The 17,384-nt window shown below is 37.1% G+C and overlaps 2 protein-coding genes across 3 annotated transcripts; one reads left to right on the top strand and one right to left on the bottom strand.

Annotated features, from left to right (window-relative positions):
- The first annotated feature begins 566 nt into the window (after nucleotides 1-566).
- Nucleotides 567-5,546, top strand: LOC306900622 (uncharacterized protein). 2 transcript variants are annotated; one of them, XM_079467760.1, is made up of 5 exons: nucleotides 567-778; nucleotides 1,581-1,629; nucleotides 1,706-1,774; nucleotides 2,951-3,035; nucleotides 3,454-5,546. In XM_079467760.1, the coding sequence occupies exons 1-5, from the start codon at nucleotides 713-715 to the stop codon at nucleotides 3,491-3,493; spliced, it is 309 nt and encodes a 102-aa protein (XP_079323886.1). In that variant the 5' UTR covers nucleotides 567-712; the 3' UTR covers nucleotides 3,494-5,546. The 2 variants fall into 2 exon arrangements, with proteins under 2 accessions (XP_079323886.1, XP_079323885.1); XM_079467759.1 differs by having other exon boundaries at nucleotides 569-778; nucleotides 3,448-5,546.
- Nucleotides 4,751-16,471, bottom strand: npc1l1 (NPC1-like 1). Its single transcript, XM_079467758.1, has 19 exons — nucleotides 16,231-16,471; nucleotides 13,920-15,210; nucleotides 13,574-13,838; nucleotides 13,373-13,473; nucleotides 13,115-13,287; nucleotides 12,921-13,049; nucleotides 11,373-11,555; nucleotides 10,919-11,033; nucleotides 10,342-10,607; nucleotides 9,666-9,755; nucleotides 9,225-9,415; nucleotides 8,591-8,718; nucleotides 8,353-8,482; nucleotides 8,108-8,166; nucleotides 7,112-7,262; nucleotides 6,634-6,865; nucleotides 6,433-6,546; nucleotides 5,911-6,073; nucleotides 4,751-5,545 (listed from the first exon to the last, which is right to left on the bottom strand). Exons 1-19 carry the CDS (start codon nucleotides 16,291-16,293, stop codon nucleotides 5,340-5,342), a joined length of 4,050 nt encoding a protein of 1,349 aa, XP_079323884.1. The 5' UTR covers nucleotides 16,294-16,471; the 3' UTR covers nucleotides 4,751-5,339.
- Between the last annotated feature and the right edge of the window lie 913 nt (nucleotides 16,472-17,384).

Raw genomic sequence — 17,384 nt, 5'->3', positions numbered from 1 at the left:
TGAATGTTGAGATTTGCACTCGTGGACAAAACTCACAAATCTGTCCTTTGAATTTGGAGTTGCAGAAAAATAGTCTAGGCCAGGGGTCTCTAACCTTTTTGTAAGCGAGGGCTACCAAAATATCTCAAATCCTCTAGAGGGCTACTTGTTGATAACATACTTTCAAACTTTAGACACGTGATGCCTTATTTTTACACTCACAGAACCAAATTCAGTTTTCTTATATTAAAGAATATATTAAAGCTTATAACACTTGCTTATAATAAACTTTCATGACGATGTTGCACTTGGCCTATCGGTAAAGTCACAGATTTATTATTGGAGCCCTGTGTTTAGCGGGCACCTTACAGAGTTCATGCGGGTGCCCGTGGAGACCACTGATCTAGGCTAATTCCGTTACGTCATACATAATATAAACAGTAGCTATCCTCCAAATATGGACTTCATTTGACGCCTCAACATTTTATAAGCTTCAACCAGTAATACTGTGTTGATTTTAAAACATTTCGTCTAAACTTTGACTAAGTATACAAACTACGTAAATACAAACCATTTGCACGCACAATATGGGCGGGTGGGTTTGAGTACTTCTCCGCCCCTAACCTCTCGCCCACTAAACAGCAAATGTGGAATTTCAGAGCTTTTTAACAAAATCAATCTGGACTGACTCGTCAAGAGCAGGGAAACATACACACACAAAACACGCTGAAACATGTGGACAGGAGTTAGAAACAACAGCAGGTCTCTCGATGAACGACAGCACAACAATGTCACACAGGTAACTTACAGGCAAACAAACACACAGCAAACAACACAGTGCAATGCAACATGAACTCTGAACGGGTCTGGACCAGCGCTCTCCTCTGCTGCACGTGTGCGGGATGTTTTTCAAAAAGTCAAAAACTTTATGTATGCCGAAGTGTATCCGCATGACATATTGTGCGTCAATTTTGTCCTTATAACAAATTGATATGCGTATTTTAATTTTCAGGAGAGAAAGTCTTAGTCTTGGGAAACAGCTCTCTCTCTCTCTCTCTCTCTCTCTCTCTCTCTCTCTCTCTCTCTCTCTCTCTCTCTCTCTCTCTCTCTCTCGTTTCCTGTCCTCAGCATGTTTTGGAAACTTTCAGTCATTGCACAGTTTCTTATCTTTGAACAACAGTAGGCCTACTGTCACATGCCTACTTTTCTTTCATGTCAACCTCTTATTTTGTCTCAGATTTGCCACCCAGTTTCACATCACTGTGGACAATTTTATACAAAAAGATCAGTTAAATTACACACCATATGCCCTAGTTACAAATGTTATATAACAATGACATGTCATGGACAATAGATACATAATCTAACCCTTTCCACTCGTAATAGTACTTATTACATAGTGTGGTCTGTAATAAGCAGTTTGGTTTAAGGAGCTACCTTGTTTAAATCATGAGACAAATAAAAAAATTATGTTATACTTAATTTTAACTACCCAATATGTTTCGGATCGTGGAATCATGAGTGATAAGGCAAATAAATATGTACAGACACAAAAGACTTTGTCTCAGGACTCAAGTCACATTGTCAATTCCTCTCACCAGATATCCTCTCCACCATTTTCATGGCTTTCTTCAATCTCGGAAAGAAATGGTAATGCAACAGCCTAAATGCATTCATGCTTATTACATTTATCTGCACGCATTAACATTTGTTATTATTTCTGAAGGCTCAATAACTGCCACTCCACCTGATCGTGATGAGAGCCCTGCTGACCGGACCAGTGGAATCATACCAGGTACAACTACACTGCTGTCTTTCAGAAACCTCCATATATATTCTGTGATTTGCTGTGCCACAAATCAGTATCATTATCACTGTTTTTTTGCAAATATCGAATCATTTAAAAATAACAGAATCAATCCCGGAAAGCTGCGAATTTGGACGTCCGAGGTTTCATAAGGACAGCAACGATGTTTATACACATATTTTAAATCATGAATATTTTTGATAGAAGTTGACCATGTCAAAAGGTGGAGAAAATATACGAGACATACTGTATACCGGCCTTGACATACAGTCATGTGGTCTTGTCTGTGATCTCATTTCCTGTCTTATGGTTTTCTTGTTTTCTTGTTATGTGACAACAATATGGCTTCCTGTTTGTTCTATCAACTGGAAAAAAAGATTTTATAAATACAACACTTTATACATATTTATATTATACATTTTAAATAAAAAAAACATGATAGTTATATATCCTTATGCATTATTTGCAATCTGCATTCAAGTAAATTACACAGCTTCATGCTTTGTCATTTGTATTAGTTGTTTGCTGTTTGTACAGGAGTCTGATTTTCAGTTTCTTTCACCGGTCCTCTCCCCTCTTCCATTGCTTTTTCACCGTGCTTTTTCAACTTTTAGCAGTTTTTTTTGTCATGTATTCACTTATTGAAAACATTGTCAGTCAGAGCAGACGTCCGTCCGCTCCTCTGCTCTGACAGGCGGGTTTGTGTTTTGTGTCACTCTCATGCAGCTTATGCTTCCAAAACAAGTCAAAACACTTGGTTATCTGACTAATTCTTGACCTCTGAACTCCTGTCGAAATGTCCTGTTGACATTTTGTTTTTCATTCTCGGAGAAGAGTTTATATCAAGCATGAAATCAATCATTTGATTTCACAACTTCTGTGACCTTTTGCATGGAAAAAATGTAACCAGTCAGTACTGAAGTATGTGGCTTTATTTACTTCATTAAAGTGCAAGGTTAGAACAACACTTACTCTTAATGTCATTGGAATGTTAATTTTGTTTTAAAGAAATAGTTAGAAGAATGTGGTAATCCTCATATACTCACGGCATGTAAATTTTTTTTTATCAATGTGATAAAGTTGTTTGGACAAAGCTTATTTTAAGATTGACACAACGGTGAAGTGTGTTAGCGGAATGTGTGTTTGTTTTTCTTTTGTTGGAAGGTGCGATAGCTGCAGCAGTGTTCATAGGATTTCTGTTAGCCCTCTATTCTGTCCTTTGGAAGTGCATGGTTACACAACCTAAAAGGTATATTAACCAAACAGGCTTTTCAAAACACCTTGTGTATGTGGTGTAGATGCAATGCAATGCTTTTTTATTATTGATTGCCTGATTTCACGCTTGATGTATTTAGCTATTACAATCCTGTCCAGTCCAAAGTGTAGAATCACATTGGAATTCTAGGATTTATATCAGATATTAAGTTTTAGCTAGCTATGGATCTGTATTCTGACACCTCATTTTTTGGTAATATTTGTAATATATGTGCATTACCATTGCACCTGGTCTTAAATTTCATATAAGGTAATATATAAATAGGGTTCAAAAGTCATATTAAATTTGTTTATGTACATAGACACAGTTTAAGAATTTTGTGTAAAGTGTAAATCGAAGAAATTATACTTATGTTTATTCATTTACTTTTGTCTGTCTCTTGGAGGAAAAGAAGACGTCTGAAGGTTCGTGAACGAAGGCCACTGGCCTGAGGACAGGAGTGCTCAATGAGTTTGTACACTGGATCTGAGCAGCTGATCTGAGGTCAGATCTTGCAGTGTATCACTACACTCATAAACTGTGGTTTGGTCTAGCACACACTGCTTCAGAGCCAATGGATCATTTGAACGATGAGGAAACTGGGTTCTGTATTATAGTCATCAAAAGATTAGCATTAGCTTATACTAGAGTGCAGAATGCAGAAAACACAAGGTTGCCATTTGTAAAATGTCCACTAGATGGCAGAGGTCACTGATTGTTTGTCTTCGAGCGTGGTAATCACCCAAGAATTGGTCTATACGCGGCCCTTTGCTTAGATGTTTATCTTTATTGTCTTAAACTTTTAAAATATTATGACTTTTACTACTTTTTGATATGCTTATTAATACCTGACAATATCATAAATTTAGAGAATAGTTTTTCTCCAAGCAATCACTTTGACTGGGTGAACTCTGCACCAGTAAGCGCATGTGTGAGTATTCAGAGCAGTATAATTCTGGGTTCAATATTCAATTGTCTACGTGTGTTAACGTAAGGAATCTGATTGCACGTTTTTATTATAGGTTGTTAGCACAATTAAAGTACGGCTGTATACCTTTTTTCCTATGTGAAGTTTTTCTATGTGTACATTTTTTGTGTGCTAGTTAAATCTTTTATTAAACTAAAGCCATCTTTTTTTATTTTGGATTAAAGTGATTTATTTTCTCATTGGCTACGTACACCGTGTGGCTGTTTTAAACTTGATATATGTTTAAAGTGAAAATATAATAGTATAATACAATAGATGGCTGTTAATGTGAATGTTTCGCTTTGTTTCATCCACATAACTGCCTGCATCAAACAAACAAACTACTTTTACTCTATGCCGTTAACTGGATTACATATCCTGCAAATCTTTTACTAAAAACAAATTTGTTTAATTGCTTCTGTAATTGTATTGCCTTCAATCATACAGCATAAACGTCTATAAAAACACCTGTTTGTTATTTTAAAGGTAAGTGATAAACATTAATGTTTTAAAGTTCATAATGTATGTGACTCAGTTTGTGACCACCCAGCCAAAGTCAAAAAAGCCTTCAAAAAGAATATAAAGAACATTCTGTCATGATGGCTTTAATATTGGTTGAGTAAGACCATATAAAGAATTGAAATCCATTATCTCACAATCAGATTTTGGGACTTTAGCCTATAGTTTTCACAGACCAAGTCACATATAATATACGTGTAATATAGTGGACATTCAACAGACATTTTACAAATACACACGGTGCATTTAATATTACCACAATAATCCTCATGACACAAGAGTAGACATTACACTCTTTTAACTGGAGTGTTACTATGGTTGTATTTTCGGTCATCACGAAACAAGCAACAATAAAATTAAATACTTTTTGGACAAACACTACACAATTGAGTAAAAAAGCAAAATAATCCTTAAAAATAATTCCTTTTCTTTAAGCTTGGTATTTAGAATTAAAGCTGTGACCAGAAAATGACACTGAAACATCACAATTAAATAAAACAGTCAAGTTGTCTGCCGGGTATCCTCCAAAGACAACATACAGTTCTGTCGCAGTAACACGATGCTGTTGAGAGGTCCACATGATTCATTTCTGCATTTACCAGTTACTATGTGTTATGGCTTCTAACTGAAAGTGCATGTATGCAAAAGCTCTATGAATGTTAAAGTATTGTTTCATTTTTTTTCTTTTGTTGGTACTTTTGTCCTCCAGGTGCTCACCTGCAGCAGTGTATATAATGGTGGATGGTCCCTTTATTTATAAGTCGATGTAATAGTAAAAAACTAGAGGAAGAGCAGTTCATAAGACTCTTGGGCTACATGACGTCAGTTTGCCCTGCTGGCTGTTCTTGGCTATTGTTAGGAATAATATTATTTCTTGATAAAGACGTTGGCTCTGCGTTGACACATTTTTCGTTGTTTTCAAAGTTATTGTTGTCATACATATGTTTGGTTTGGAGTTCCGCCTCTTTGGCCTTTTGATCTTGAATCTGCAGCAGAACGGCCTTGTTCACACCAGGCCCTACACAAAGAAATATTTATTGATTAACAAAAAAATTGTGTTTAACTGAAATGGTAACATACTATTGAATACTCTACTATAGAATGTACATGTAATGTACCACTGTTATAGTTCATCATTTGAATGTCTTTTCATATTTTTATTTAAATGTCATTTCTTTCATCTACCTTTGTCAATTACATGTTACATTCTTAGCTTACTATTTTGATAGACTATTTTTGATTAAACTATGCATGTTTCGTACAGGAACTCAAAGCTTTCGATTCCCTTATCATGCTGGTAATGAAAAGTGCATTGCATTGTGGGATAATGTCATACGCAGTGTGCTGACATACAAACTATGTGTCTGTACATTTGCAACATACCAAAGAAACTGAGCAGCACTGGCAGAAATATGAGGCCATGGGCCATGCCAAGTAATGTAATAATCAGATTTAGTCTGAAGAAGAAGATCTGAATGAGCTGCGCCTTGGCAAACGCCAACACCACAATTCCAGGTAGATTTGTCATTGCGACACCAGCAAAAACCTAGAAAAGAAAACACACATGTACATAAATTGGATGTAGAGATGCATGTCTAAAAATGCATAAAGGGGGTTGGATTCGAATCTTTAAAGGGATGGTTTACCCAAAAATAAACATTCGCCCACATGTCATTTAAAACCTGTATATGACTTTTTCTTTGTGGAACACAAAAGTAGATGTTTCGAGAACTGTCTCTGTGGTTTTGTGTCCATGGAAGTCAAGTCAATTGGGGTTGTTTGGTTACCAACCTTCTTCAAAATATCTTATGTTGTGCAGAAGAAAGTAAGTCATGCAAGTTTGAAATAACATGAGAGTGAGTAAAGATGGCTTCCAATTCAACTGACTATTTCGATGGTACTCACCGCACTGCCCATGTTAGCTGTGGCTTCCTTTGCTCTTTCCACCTTTGTGGGGAGAATACTGAGAGCAAATGAGCGTGTGATATGAGAAACAAACTCCACTGATATACCAACAGCCTAAAAAAATAAAGAGAATGTGATTATAGTACAAACTAAAATTCCAAAGACACACATACAGATTTGGAGTAATGTTTCAAACCTCACCGTTACAAGGTTAATAAGAGACACAGCGTTGAAATCGATGCCCCACAGTGTCATAACACCAACTGTATCCACAGTGATCATCACAATGGTCAGCAAGTTTAGAAAGCCCGATCTCAAATCCATGCCGAGCAGGATACAACACACGATGAACGTTGGGAGCAGACACATGCCGATGTTAAACACACCCTCATTCACGATGGTCAGGTACTGTTCGTAATACACGTATGTCACACTGAAAAACAAATAACCGATTATATGATACTTACACAGAAATACACAAGAAGCTACATTTGATTTTATAACACGATATCAAGTAGCTCAAGGTCTCATCGAGTAGTTTTGCAATTTATAAAGTATCTCAAGGACTCGCGTTATTATTTAATAGCCTTACAGCCGTTCATTATCTCTTCATATCTTATCACGGTGAAAACGCAGCAAGGGTCAGAAAGATAGGAGAGGAGAAGACCGGGACATTTACGTGTAAGGGAAGACCTCAAAGTCAGGAGAGGTACCGGGCATCTTTCTCATGGTCATGGTGATTTCGTGGGCCAGTTCTCTCGCCTTCTCCAGCGCTGCAGTAAACTCCTGAGAGGTCACCAGAGGCGTGTGGTACGCCATGAACCGAGAGGCTGATAAATAGAGAAATGTGAGAGATGTGTTTACATTTTGACTAGAATTGCTTGTTTTACAAGCATGTGCCATTTGTATGTGAAAAAAGACTTTAGGATTTGAGAAGTGGACCATGAAATTGTAGTTTCATGTCCTTGAGTGCAACCTTTATGAAAATGAATAATGTTTTTATTAAAGTAAAATTGGAGGAACGATTATTTTTGCATATTCAAAGTTTGTCTAAAGTACCAAGGTAACATTTTGGCTACTGCAGCAAAAGCATGTTTCATTTGCAGTTTCCATGTTTTTTAGCTTTGTTTTATTTTTTAGTATTATTTTATTTAACTTGATTTTTACTTTTAATTTTTGTAAGTGAAAGCTTGTGATGTGACCTTAAATGGTGAAACTGTCAACTATTACCAAAACTAGTGTATCTCGAGATGGCACAATGCATTTTAAGGTCTGGTGTGTTTTTTGGAGAGATATGTGAGAAATGCAATATAATATACATAACTATGTTTTCAGAGGTGTATAAAGACCTTCAGGATGAAGTGTTATGTTTTTATTATCTTAGAATGAGATATTTCTATCTAAATACGCCGCGGGGCCCCTTTAATGGAACTCACCATGTAGTTTCTACAGTAGCCCTAAACGGACAAACTTCCCTACTGAGCGCATTTCATAAATACGTTATCTCCTTCGGCAAAGAAGCGAAAACATGTCGACATCTCAGTCCCCTGTGAGCCTCCGTAGTTCTTCGAAAGGGAGAGCTGGAGTGAGACGTTGGTTGCAATTCTCAACCTCAGCACTAGTGCTTTGCTTGCAAATAAAAGGCCTGTGCCTTACATAAACAAATGTATCTCACCTATTATCTCGCCAGTAAAATTGTCCCTCACTACAGCTTTGTCATAAGCCCCCAAGCCACTGGAAATGAAAATAAATAAACCTGTTCAGTACACTATTAAGGTTACATTTACATTTATTCCTGAAGCAGACACTTTGAGCCAAAGCGAGAATTTTCTTTTACATTACTGTGTATTCAAAGCTCTTGTTCAGTTATACAGCTTATCTAGTTTAGTGTATATGTAGTATCAGAGGATCTTCTCTTACCCTTTGGGACACTGCAGGTCAGGTCTGTTGCTTAGAAAGTCTGGCAGAAACCTGTTAAACTCATCGACATTGGGCCGCAGAACCCCATTTGGGGGCGTCTTCATACACTTCTTTAAACACCGCAGAGCACCTGCAGTCAGGAAAGTTTCTAGTTAGTTATTTTTAAACAGATCAATAAATATATTTAACACGTTGACGTTTTTGATGTTAAACCAAAAGTAAAACTAAAAACACATACTCTCATTGGCAGCACAAAATTGTCCTAAGTTTGGCCCGCTTGTATAGAGACGACAACATTTGGATCCGGGGTTTAGCCAGTCAATAAAGTCATCCACCCATGAGGATGGTGGGATGGCCAAATAAGATCTAAATCAATTAAGAACATGGTGATCTTATAAATAAACACTTTATACAGTATTTAATCATGAATTTTGTGTTAAAATGAACCAAAAACATTATTAACATAGGGCCTGTAATTCATTTAGATGTATTTTAATTCTGGATTCTAAATAAAATACAAATTCATAAGGAGTTTGTGCTCTTTAAAATAAAGACTTTTGTGTCATTGTCCTTTTATGATTTTCAAACATTAATGCTTGACAGGGTTGTGTGACTCTGGACTTTCAGGATCGATCATGCAAATGCATAAGTTCAAGGTCTAATGTGAACGGTAAAATGTAGTGAAGACTAGCGTACTGCTTACAGAACACAGATAACATCTGAAATCTTTTTGCGTTAGTTATGTTTTAAACATCAAGATCAAATCCAACTCTATTGTTAATACACAAAAGGGCGTCTTGACAAATCCACTGATTACAAAGAGGATCAAGAGTCTAGAGGTGACAACAGATATGGATATATATAGTTCTCACCGTTCAGGGTATTCGGTGGCATATCTCATCATCTGAGTCAGAGAGAACTGGTCACAACCCACACTAGAACACACAGCATTCATGCCCTCCACACTATTAAAGTTGAACCCTTTGGTCGTGATGAAATACGTGGGCACACCGACCTCAAAATACTTATAGAGATATGCAAAGTAGTCCAACATGTAGGAGTCCTGACAATAATTATTCACAGAGGAAGAAAGAAGAAAACACTTTGGTAAGAAATAGTGTGCGGTCTGCCAGTCAAAATCGTAAAATGAACCCTAGGACCCAACATTATTAAATAAACATTTAAGAAATAAATAAATACCTTAAATAAATTGATTTGAATTTAAACGGATTCATCTTCCAATAACAACAGCCTATTACAACATAGAAAAAAAATAATTTTGCTTTATGTAAAGGAGTGCTCAATAAACTCACAGTTGGCATGGCGAGTTCCTGATTCAAGCCCACTTTGACATGAAACAAGAGGAACACAGAGGCGCAGAACATCGCCAGGAAAACCAGCATCTACGATTACATCACAGCATATTAGACTGATATTCATTTCCAAAATATCCACAAAAGACTTTCACAATGATCTGACAGCAGCCTCAAAAAATAAGGGACCTGCAGAGTGACCAAGTTCTTCTGTATGTACTGTTAGACATGTGTTTAGGTTAAATGATCATTTTTGTTTAACATTATTTCTACCACATTTCAAATACAAATATTGTATCTATTTGCGTTTAGAAACAGGCAAAAATAGCTGAAAAGATGCTCCGGAACTTTTCAGACCTCAAATACTGCAATTAAAACAAGTTCATAATTTTACTTTTAAGCAATACAACAAATGTATTTATGAAAAGTTGAAAAATTATTTGTTATGTGATATCCTTGATTTTATCACAGTTTTAATGTGTCTTATCATTCCGTCAGTCTTTCACATTGCTGTTGGATGACTCTATGTCACCCCTGAGGTTTGATTTTTGGTTGATACTCAATGGACACTGTTTTTTTCCGCGGCTGTATATTTAGGATTATGCAAACTCACGGTGGTGATATCAGAATTACAGGTTATGAATGAGACATCATTCCTGTGGCAGTTGAAACGTACCACTATTATTCTGGTAACAGGGTTCAGCAGCGCAGGAGCGTAGTATTTTTTCATAAAAGGGAGCAGGACGCCCAGGTTAGGTTTAGACGGGTGTGGGGTTTTCACGGTAACGCAGCAAGCAATCTCGCAGCGGTTGGCATCCTGTCGCCGGGCATCAAGCGACATCAGAGCCACAAAAGCCGTAATCTGTAGTATGAAATCCATGAGCACGGCCAATGCAGCATACAGAGCAAAAGATCTAACAGCTGGCATACTGCTCAAACCACCTGGAGAAAGGAATTTAGAAAAAAATGTATGTCTATATGAAGCTGTATGTGTGTATAATTCATTATAAATGAATCTAACCCAAGTGCATTACATCTCAATTGTTCGGGATTTTTGTTATGGTCAACCTGCATGTTTGTCTGTGCATTTTGCAAATGTTTAGCCAATAAAAAGTATTGAAAAGAGATCATTAACTTTAACAACACCGTGATAAATTCTTGAAAAAAATATATTTGATAATTTCCGATTAAATGGTAATTTTGGAGATACATGCTTCCAGTCAGTCGGACAGTTTCAAGGGTAAGAATCTCACCCAGGAAGAAACAAACAGATTCAGACAAACTGCAAAGGAGCATGCTGGGAGCCACGTTTCCAAGCACTCTACCAATATGTTCCTCTCTCGTCTCTCCCGGCCTTCGCATATCTCTCTGATACAGATTAAACAGAGAATAGATGAGAAAGAAAACATCATACATTTTTATGTGGGGTTATAGTCATAAATTAATAAAAGGAGGTCAAAATAAAAACCTCAAAGACAACAATATAACAAAATATTATAGACAGATTAATATCAAGATGGACAAGGGTATGTTCTAGTGAAAACTAAAAAACAAACTGGTAACCTGTATATGGTTGACATAACAATATAAATGACATTGAAAGCTGACCCAACCAAGTTGAAGAGTGAAAGACAAAACTACAAATATGTAGATACGGTATATGCCTCTATTGAGAGAAACATAACTCTTAGTGAGAGTCAAGCCTACCTGATGCTCCAGGACTAAAATAAAGATGTTGTCAGCTCCTACAGCAAGCACAAGGAAGGGCACAACCTGCAGAATGATCAATGATGATGGGACGCCAATCCATGCATAAAAACCCATTGAGGCCAGAACAGAGCAGCCAACCACCAAAATACCACCCAGTCCAACCAGGAACTTTGAATCTACCTACAACACAAATTATATCACCATGGTTAGAGCTCGCATTATTACATTATAAACATAAAGTCCATCACCACCTAATGTAAGGTTTGTGCCACAGCTGCCCTAAACTAAATACCCTAAACTCTGTAGTGGTGAATCTGACATGTGTAAGCTCTTTAGTCACAGTAGTATTTTGTTATCCATACATTTTTGAATGAAAGCTGTACGGGAAACAGTAAAGAAGAATGCAAACTGTTATCAAGGCCAAAGAAGGTCTTATTAAATACTTTTTTTGGTTATTATTTATGTGAATAAAAACGTTTTGATGTATATTTGCCTAGTAAATGATACAATTTTTAAGTTTTTGAAAGATTGTTAAAATATTTGTGTTTTCTCTTTATTATGACAGGTCGTCTAATAAACACTGTACATATAGTTTTTGTATATACTGCTCAAATGTAGGGTACTTTACTCGTTCTTTATTAATAATAAGTCGTATCATAGTAGAATAATACTAAACTTACAATCTATGAAATAACACAATGCGTAACTATGAAAGTGATGTGTAGACCAGCTGTCAACCAGCTTCTTGAAGTCTCAACCAGGGATGCCTTTTACAGTTTCGAAGGAGTTATTAACTGCTTTTTAGTCATTTTTCTGTCTAAGACATACATTTCAACTCTTTTATTTTAATACAATCTTAGCTTTCTAATACAAATAACAAAAATAAATATGTTAGGGCTGTTAAATTGTGATATACGTTTGCGTTGACACAATAAATGTCTGTGTCTTCTGTGCATTTTGTATTTTTTAAAACATACACATACTGTACATGCAAATATTTCAGATGTATTTAAATATAAACATTTATGTACTCTTTAAATGATTAGAAGATATAAATAAACACATGAAAATATTTCCTAAATATGTACACTTGTTGTATATGTATGTTTTTATAAATACAAAATGAATATCCACAGTACACAGATATTTATGACGTCAACCCAATCTTTGATCTTCAATCAAACAGTTTTTGGGCACTTTTGACGAGCATTGTAATTCTTACTACTATGGTAGTCAATGGGGTCCAAGAGCTGTTTGGTAACAAGCATTCTCACAAATATCTTTCTCTGTGTTCAAACAAACAAAGACATTTGTACAGGTGAGTGAGTAATTCATGACAGAAGTTTTGGGTGAACTATCCCTTTAATCATTTGACAGCCCTCGTTTAATTGAGCGATTTTACTCCAGAATGTGTTTCTTTTATTTCTCAGAACAGTTCATACATGCTGGAATTTCCATTAGGCTTTTACTGGAAATGAATGCTTCTTCCTTTCTGCCTCTTTATCAGAAACAATAAAATTCCCAGTAAGCCATCAACACACTCACCAGGATCCGCTTGCAGGATGAATATTCCCCGAGAGCCACAGCGATGTAAAGGAAGATGACAGCGTAGCTTATCATGAATATGGGGATATCCTCCGCCGTGGTTCTGTTTATCTCATCCTCCAGAGATCTCTGCAGAGCATCAAACAATTAGATTGTTTAATTTCCTATTAATCAACACAAAATCCACACCTCACCTCAGCCATGTAGGCAAATGTGAAATTCGTTTTCGGGTCTCTCTGATATTCCTGCACGATATCGAGGAATCTGCTTTCCCATTGTTCCACCACCTTAAATTTAACGTCGGATCGTGGATAGTTGTTTAAGGAGATGGTGAGTATCAGAGCCTCAGCAGTGGTATACTCTTCATCTAAAATTATAAGGCAGAGACACAGTGAGCTCAGTTAAACTTGAAGACGAAGTTGAGATGATAGCTGACGGTTTTTATTTCTTACTTTCATATCCTCCGACAGCAAGAAAGGGGAAGACGGGACCTCCGTAGTCTGCCATACAACTCATACCAAGGGCAGTGATGTCTTTAAATGATAATGGAGAGCTGTGTGCAAATACAGAAGATACATTATACATGAAGATTAACATTGACATTGAAAAAACAATGCAAAGAAATCTATTGCGTATGCAATATTGTTACTTACTTCACACAATAGATAAAGTGGTCTCTCCAATCCACCTCCTTGGTCACACCAAGCTCGGTCATGTTAGCTTTATCGTTCAGATTTTCAATACTGTTTTGAAAGTACTGCGGCAGACTGTTGACAGCGCAGTCGGTTAAAGAAGGGTTATCTGGATTGAGCGGGGCGTAGCAAATATCCTTAAGGCTGGCGTTGCGGTTCAATTCATCTGACCAGAATTCAATAGCCTGGATTTTAGTTTGAAGCTCCAACAGCTCAATGATCAAATCTGTGATTAAGAAAAACACATGTTGTAATATGCCCGCAACCTAAGATGATGTGTAAACATATCTAATCTCTAAGTGATCACCTTTAGAGATGATACCACTGAAGTTCTGCTTTCCGAAAAGTAAGGAGTCATAAAAGTGGCTGGGCCGGTCCGGAGCAGTTAGGATCACCTGATTTGTGCGGTAAAACGGATCAAAATGCGTATCGTGAAAGTCCTTCTCGCGCCTGGCACGGCTGTTGGGAGCCGACCAGAGCTGGACAGGATCTGTGGTGAGCTCTATGTTTATTATTCCCACCGCGAACGCCAACACAACCACGAGGCACGCCAGGAGAACTTTCAGAGGATGACGAGCCATTATGGTTCCCCACGTCTGGAAGAGCGAACCCAAAAATTCCTGAGTGGCGAGACTAGCTTTGTCTGAAAAGCGCACATCTTTGGGACTGATCTTCTGGTTAATGTCCTTTTCATTTTGATCTTTGCTCTTCCGTTGTTGGGTGCTGTACTTGAAGGCCAAGAAACAAACAAACAGCAGAAAGACAATGGAGAAGACTATGATGCAGATGACCAGAACTCCGTCGAGCTTACCGATCAAAAACGGTTCTGGTAAAGGGGCGAGTTCTGGTATGGCCGGGCAGGATTGCACGCAGTCCTGACAGGAGCATGCTTCTTCACCTGTTGGTGTGGTTTCGTTACAATTCAATGCTGTTCCTGTGAACAGAGTCGCACCTGGTGGAAGTCCGGCGGTCTGACCTTCTGACAGGAGCCTGAAATTAATATCCAAGGGAGCTAGTCCATTGCTAGAGTCACCCTGGAAATCATACCAGCGTTGCGGCGTACACAGCGACGACCCGTAGCGACCGCACATGGTGGCGATCGCAAACCCACCGGTGGCTGGGATTCGTACATTCTTGCAGGACCTAAAAGCGGCCTCAGAGAAGCTGTTGGAGATGTAAGCCTCGTAACCAACCACAGCTTCCTTAACTATGTCGTTGGGTTGTGTTATGTTGGCCGTTTTGGTGATTTTTAACAGCTGGCTTTGATTTGGACTGCAGGTGGTGGCGCAGTGAATATGTGCAAAGTTGTCGGCGCAGGACGGGCAGCGGATCAGCACGGCTTTGGACAGCATCAGGCTGCTCTGCAGAGCATTAAGCTGTCTGATGGAGCAGCAGGCGAGGGTCTGACCCTCACCTTTGGCAAACATTGGGCACACGCTTTGAAAAATTCGGTAGTGTTCTCCCGTCACATTCACCGCTTTTCTATAGTCCTTACAGGGAACCCTCGGGGGAATGAGAGACCCCTCCACGGCAGGGTTTAAACCACAGTCCTCGTAAAACGCACAGTAGCCAGGTTCATGCTGAGCACCGGTCAAGACCTGCAATGGACAGACATCTATAACATCACTGCTCATCTGATATTTGGATTCTATACATTAAATCATTTAAATAACATTTTGTTAAAATATAACCTTAATAATTTCTTTATATTGACTGACCAAGGCCATATCAAAGATTGAACCTGATGTTTGGGAAGCCAACTTGATATTTTTGTGTCAATAAATTAAAAGTAATTTCAGTATTATAAAGGAAACATTTAATACAGTATATATCATATGATATCATTTGCAGCTACTCCTTAATGCTTGTAATTCTCTAAGCTGAAAAGATTTACTCATTGATTTTGCTCATTGCATCTTTGTAAATAGTAAAATTTTGATTTTTCCATTTGAAAATGTTTTAATATAATAAATCTGAGGTCACCAGGTTATATTTGTAAAGGTAATTTTTTAAAACATATGAATGTAAAAGTGTATGTAAGAACACAGTACTGGTCCGATCTAGGAAAGATTACATTACATACAGTACATTTCATTATTCGTGAATATACAATGAAATTCACAAATATTGCTAGTTTCTCAAAATTTTAAACAAATTACTCTATTTTCTTATTCTTAACTATGGCCACCGTTCAAATTTTTGTGCATATTTATTTTTGGATAACGCTAACTTTCAGCAAGGAACTCGACCCACCGTCTACCCCAGTCATTTAGCTATAAACCTAAATCATTTTTTATTCGAATTTTCTTAACACACAACATTTAAATACACATTACAGTGCAAACTTCAATCGTTTGCATTTGGCACAATCAAGGCCATATATCTTTATATTTCTGATGCCACAAAAAAAAGGTTTTTATGAGAGTAAGTATTGGCGAAGACTGCAGAAAGGAATGTGTAGTGCATGAAAACATTCTTCGAGATCTTTAAATCGTTTTTACGCAAGATTTACTAACAAGAAATACAGACTTCATGATTAAAATGAATAGATATAAAAATCTTGTGTTACAAATTATAAACTATATAAATTATAGACAATATGTCAAGTTAGGACTTACCGTGCAGATAGCAAGTGTAAACAATATAATGAACCATTTCCAGTTCTGTCTTTGAAAAGGCATTTCTCTTTATAAGTCTCCGGTCTTCCGGTTTCGGAGTGTTACTTCCAGCTGGAGAGAGGAGGAGAAGAAAGAGAGGAGATTCAGGGAACAGATACCTGTTCTGTGCTTACGGTGTAAAGACTCCTTGGGTGAACATGTGTGATACTGATGATGAACAGGCTCTTATCTGGCCTGATGTGTTCACCACCAACCAGAATGGACAAAAGCCAATCGGCCTCAGAGATCATTAACTAGATGGGTAGACCCTACGTAAGGTGTTTGTTTCGTGCGATGGAAACTCAATAGAATAAATTTTTTCCACCCCCACCTGCCTCTTGATTGTAGAAACAACAACAACTTTTTTATTAATAATGTTTTACTGTTAAAGCGCCATTCCTAACACTCAAGGTTGCTTTACGATCAATTACTCGTACTCAAAAGTTCAATTGTAAATCAACACACTGTAACAAATTTCTCTAGTTTTTACAGCATTACTACAGAAAAAAATCCTGAAAATGCTCATATAATGATTCTTATCTGGCAAGATTTTATTGATAACATCTTCAGTTTGGCAAATGATTCAGGCTGCTGGATAAAAATAAACCGGAACTGTGTAACTTCCACTAAATATATTTATCCTGTGAATCATTATACAGTCATTTTAACAGTTTTTTATCAGTACACATCTGAGACTCCACATATATGATTTGTTTCCATTATTGTTCATTTAGCACAGTTTCCTCTTGTCAAGTTGTCGATGTGTTATATCTTTAGAGAGAAAGCAACAGAACAACGGGCCAGGAGCTAGCTGGTAAGCTCATCTGGAAAGATTTGATTGATAACATCTTCAGTTTGGCGAAGGAGTAATGCTGTTGGATAAGAAAAGAATCTGTAATTGTGTCCGTGTGTATGTTATTTTATACATTTCGAATTTTAATTTTACAAAATGAAAAAATATATTTACAAAATAAATAATGTTTACAATCTATTTTTATGCCTTTATGCATTGTGACATGATAAATGTTGTAAGTCACTCAAAAGTAACATGTAAAAAAATGACTGCAATAATGCATGTTACACTAGTGTAATATTGGCTGTGATAAAGAACACAG

Source organism: Barbatula barbatula (assembly GCF_947034865.1).
Source record: "Barbatula barbatula genome assembly, chromosome: 11".
NCBI classification, from domain to species: domain Eukaryota; kingdom Metazoa; phylum Chordata; class Actinopteri; order Cypriniformes; family Nemacheilidae; genus Barbatula; species Barbatula barbatula.
The sequence above is the reverse complement of the archived record's forward strand: the minus strand, read 5'-3'. Positions and strand labels throughout refer to the sequence as shown.

Excerpts from the sequence above, each read along its gene's own strand:
- LOC306900622 (XM_079467759.1), top strand. The coding sequence starts at position 713 with ATGTGGACAGGAGTTAGAAACAACAGCAGGTCTCTCGATGAACGACAG. Across the intron at positions 779-1,580 it reads AGCACAACAATGTCACACAG|ATATCCTCTCCACCATTTTC; the intron begins GTAACTTACAGG and ends TCCTCTCACCAG. Across the intron at positions 1,775-2,950 it reads GACCAGTGGAATCATACCAG|GTGCGATAGCTGCAGCAGTG; the intron begins GTACAACTACAC and ends TTTTGTTGGAAG.
- npc1l1 (XM_079467758.1), bottom strand. The coding sequence starts at position 16,293 with ATGCCTTTTCAAAGACAGAACTGGAAATGGTTCATTATATTGTTTACA. Across the intron at positions 13,288-13,372 it reads TGCTGTCGGAGGATATGAAA|ATGAAGAGTATACCACTGCT; the intron begins GTAAGAAATAAA and ends TTATAATTTTAG. Across the intron at positions 7,263-8,107 it reads TTTTACTGGCGAGATAATAG|CCTCTCGGTTCATGGCGTAC; the intron begins GTGAGATACATT and ends TCTATTTATCAG.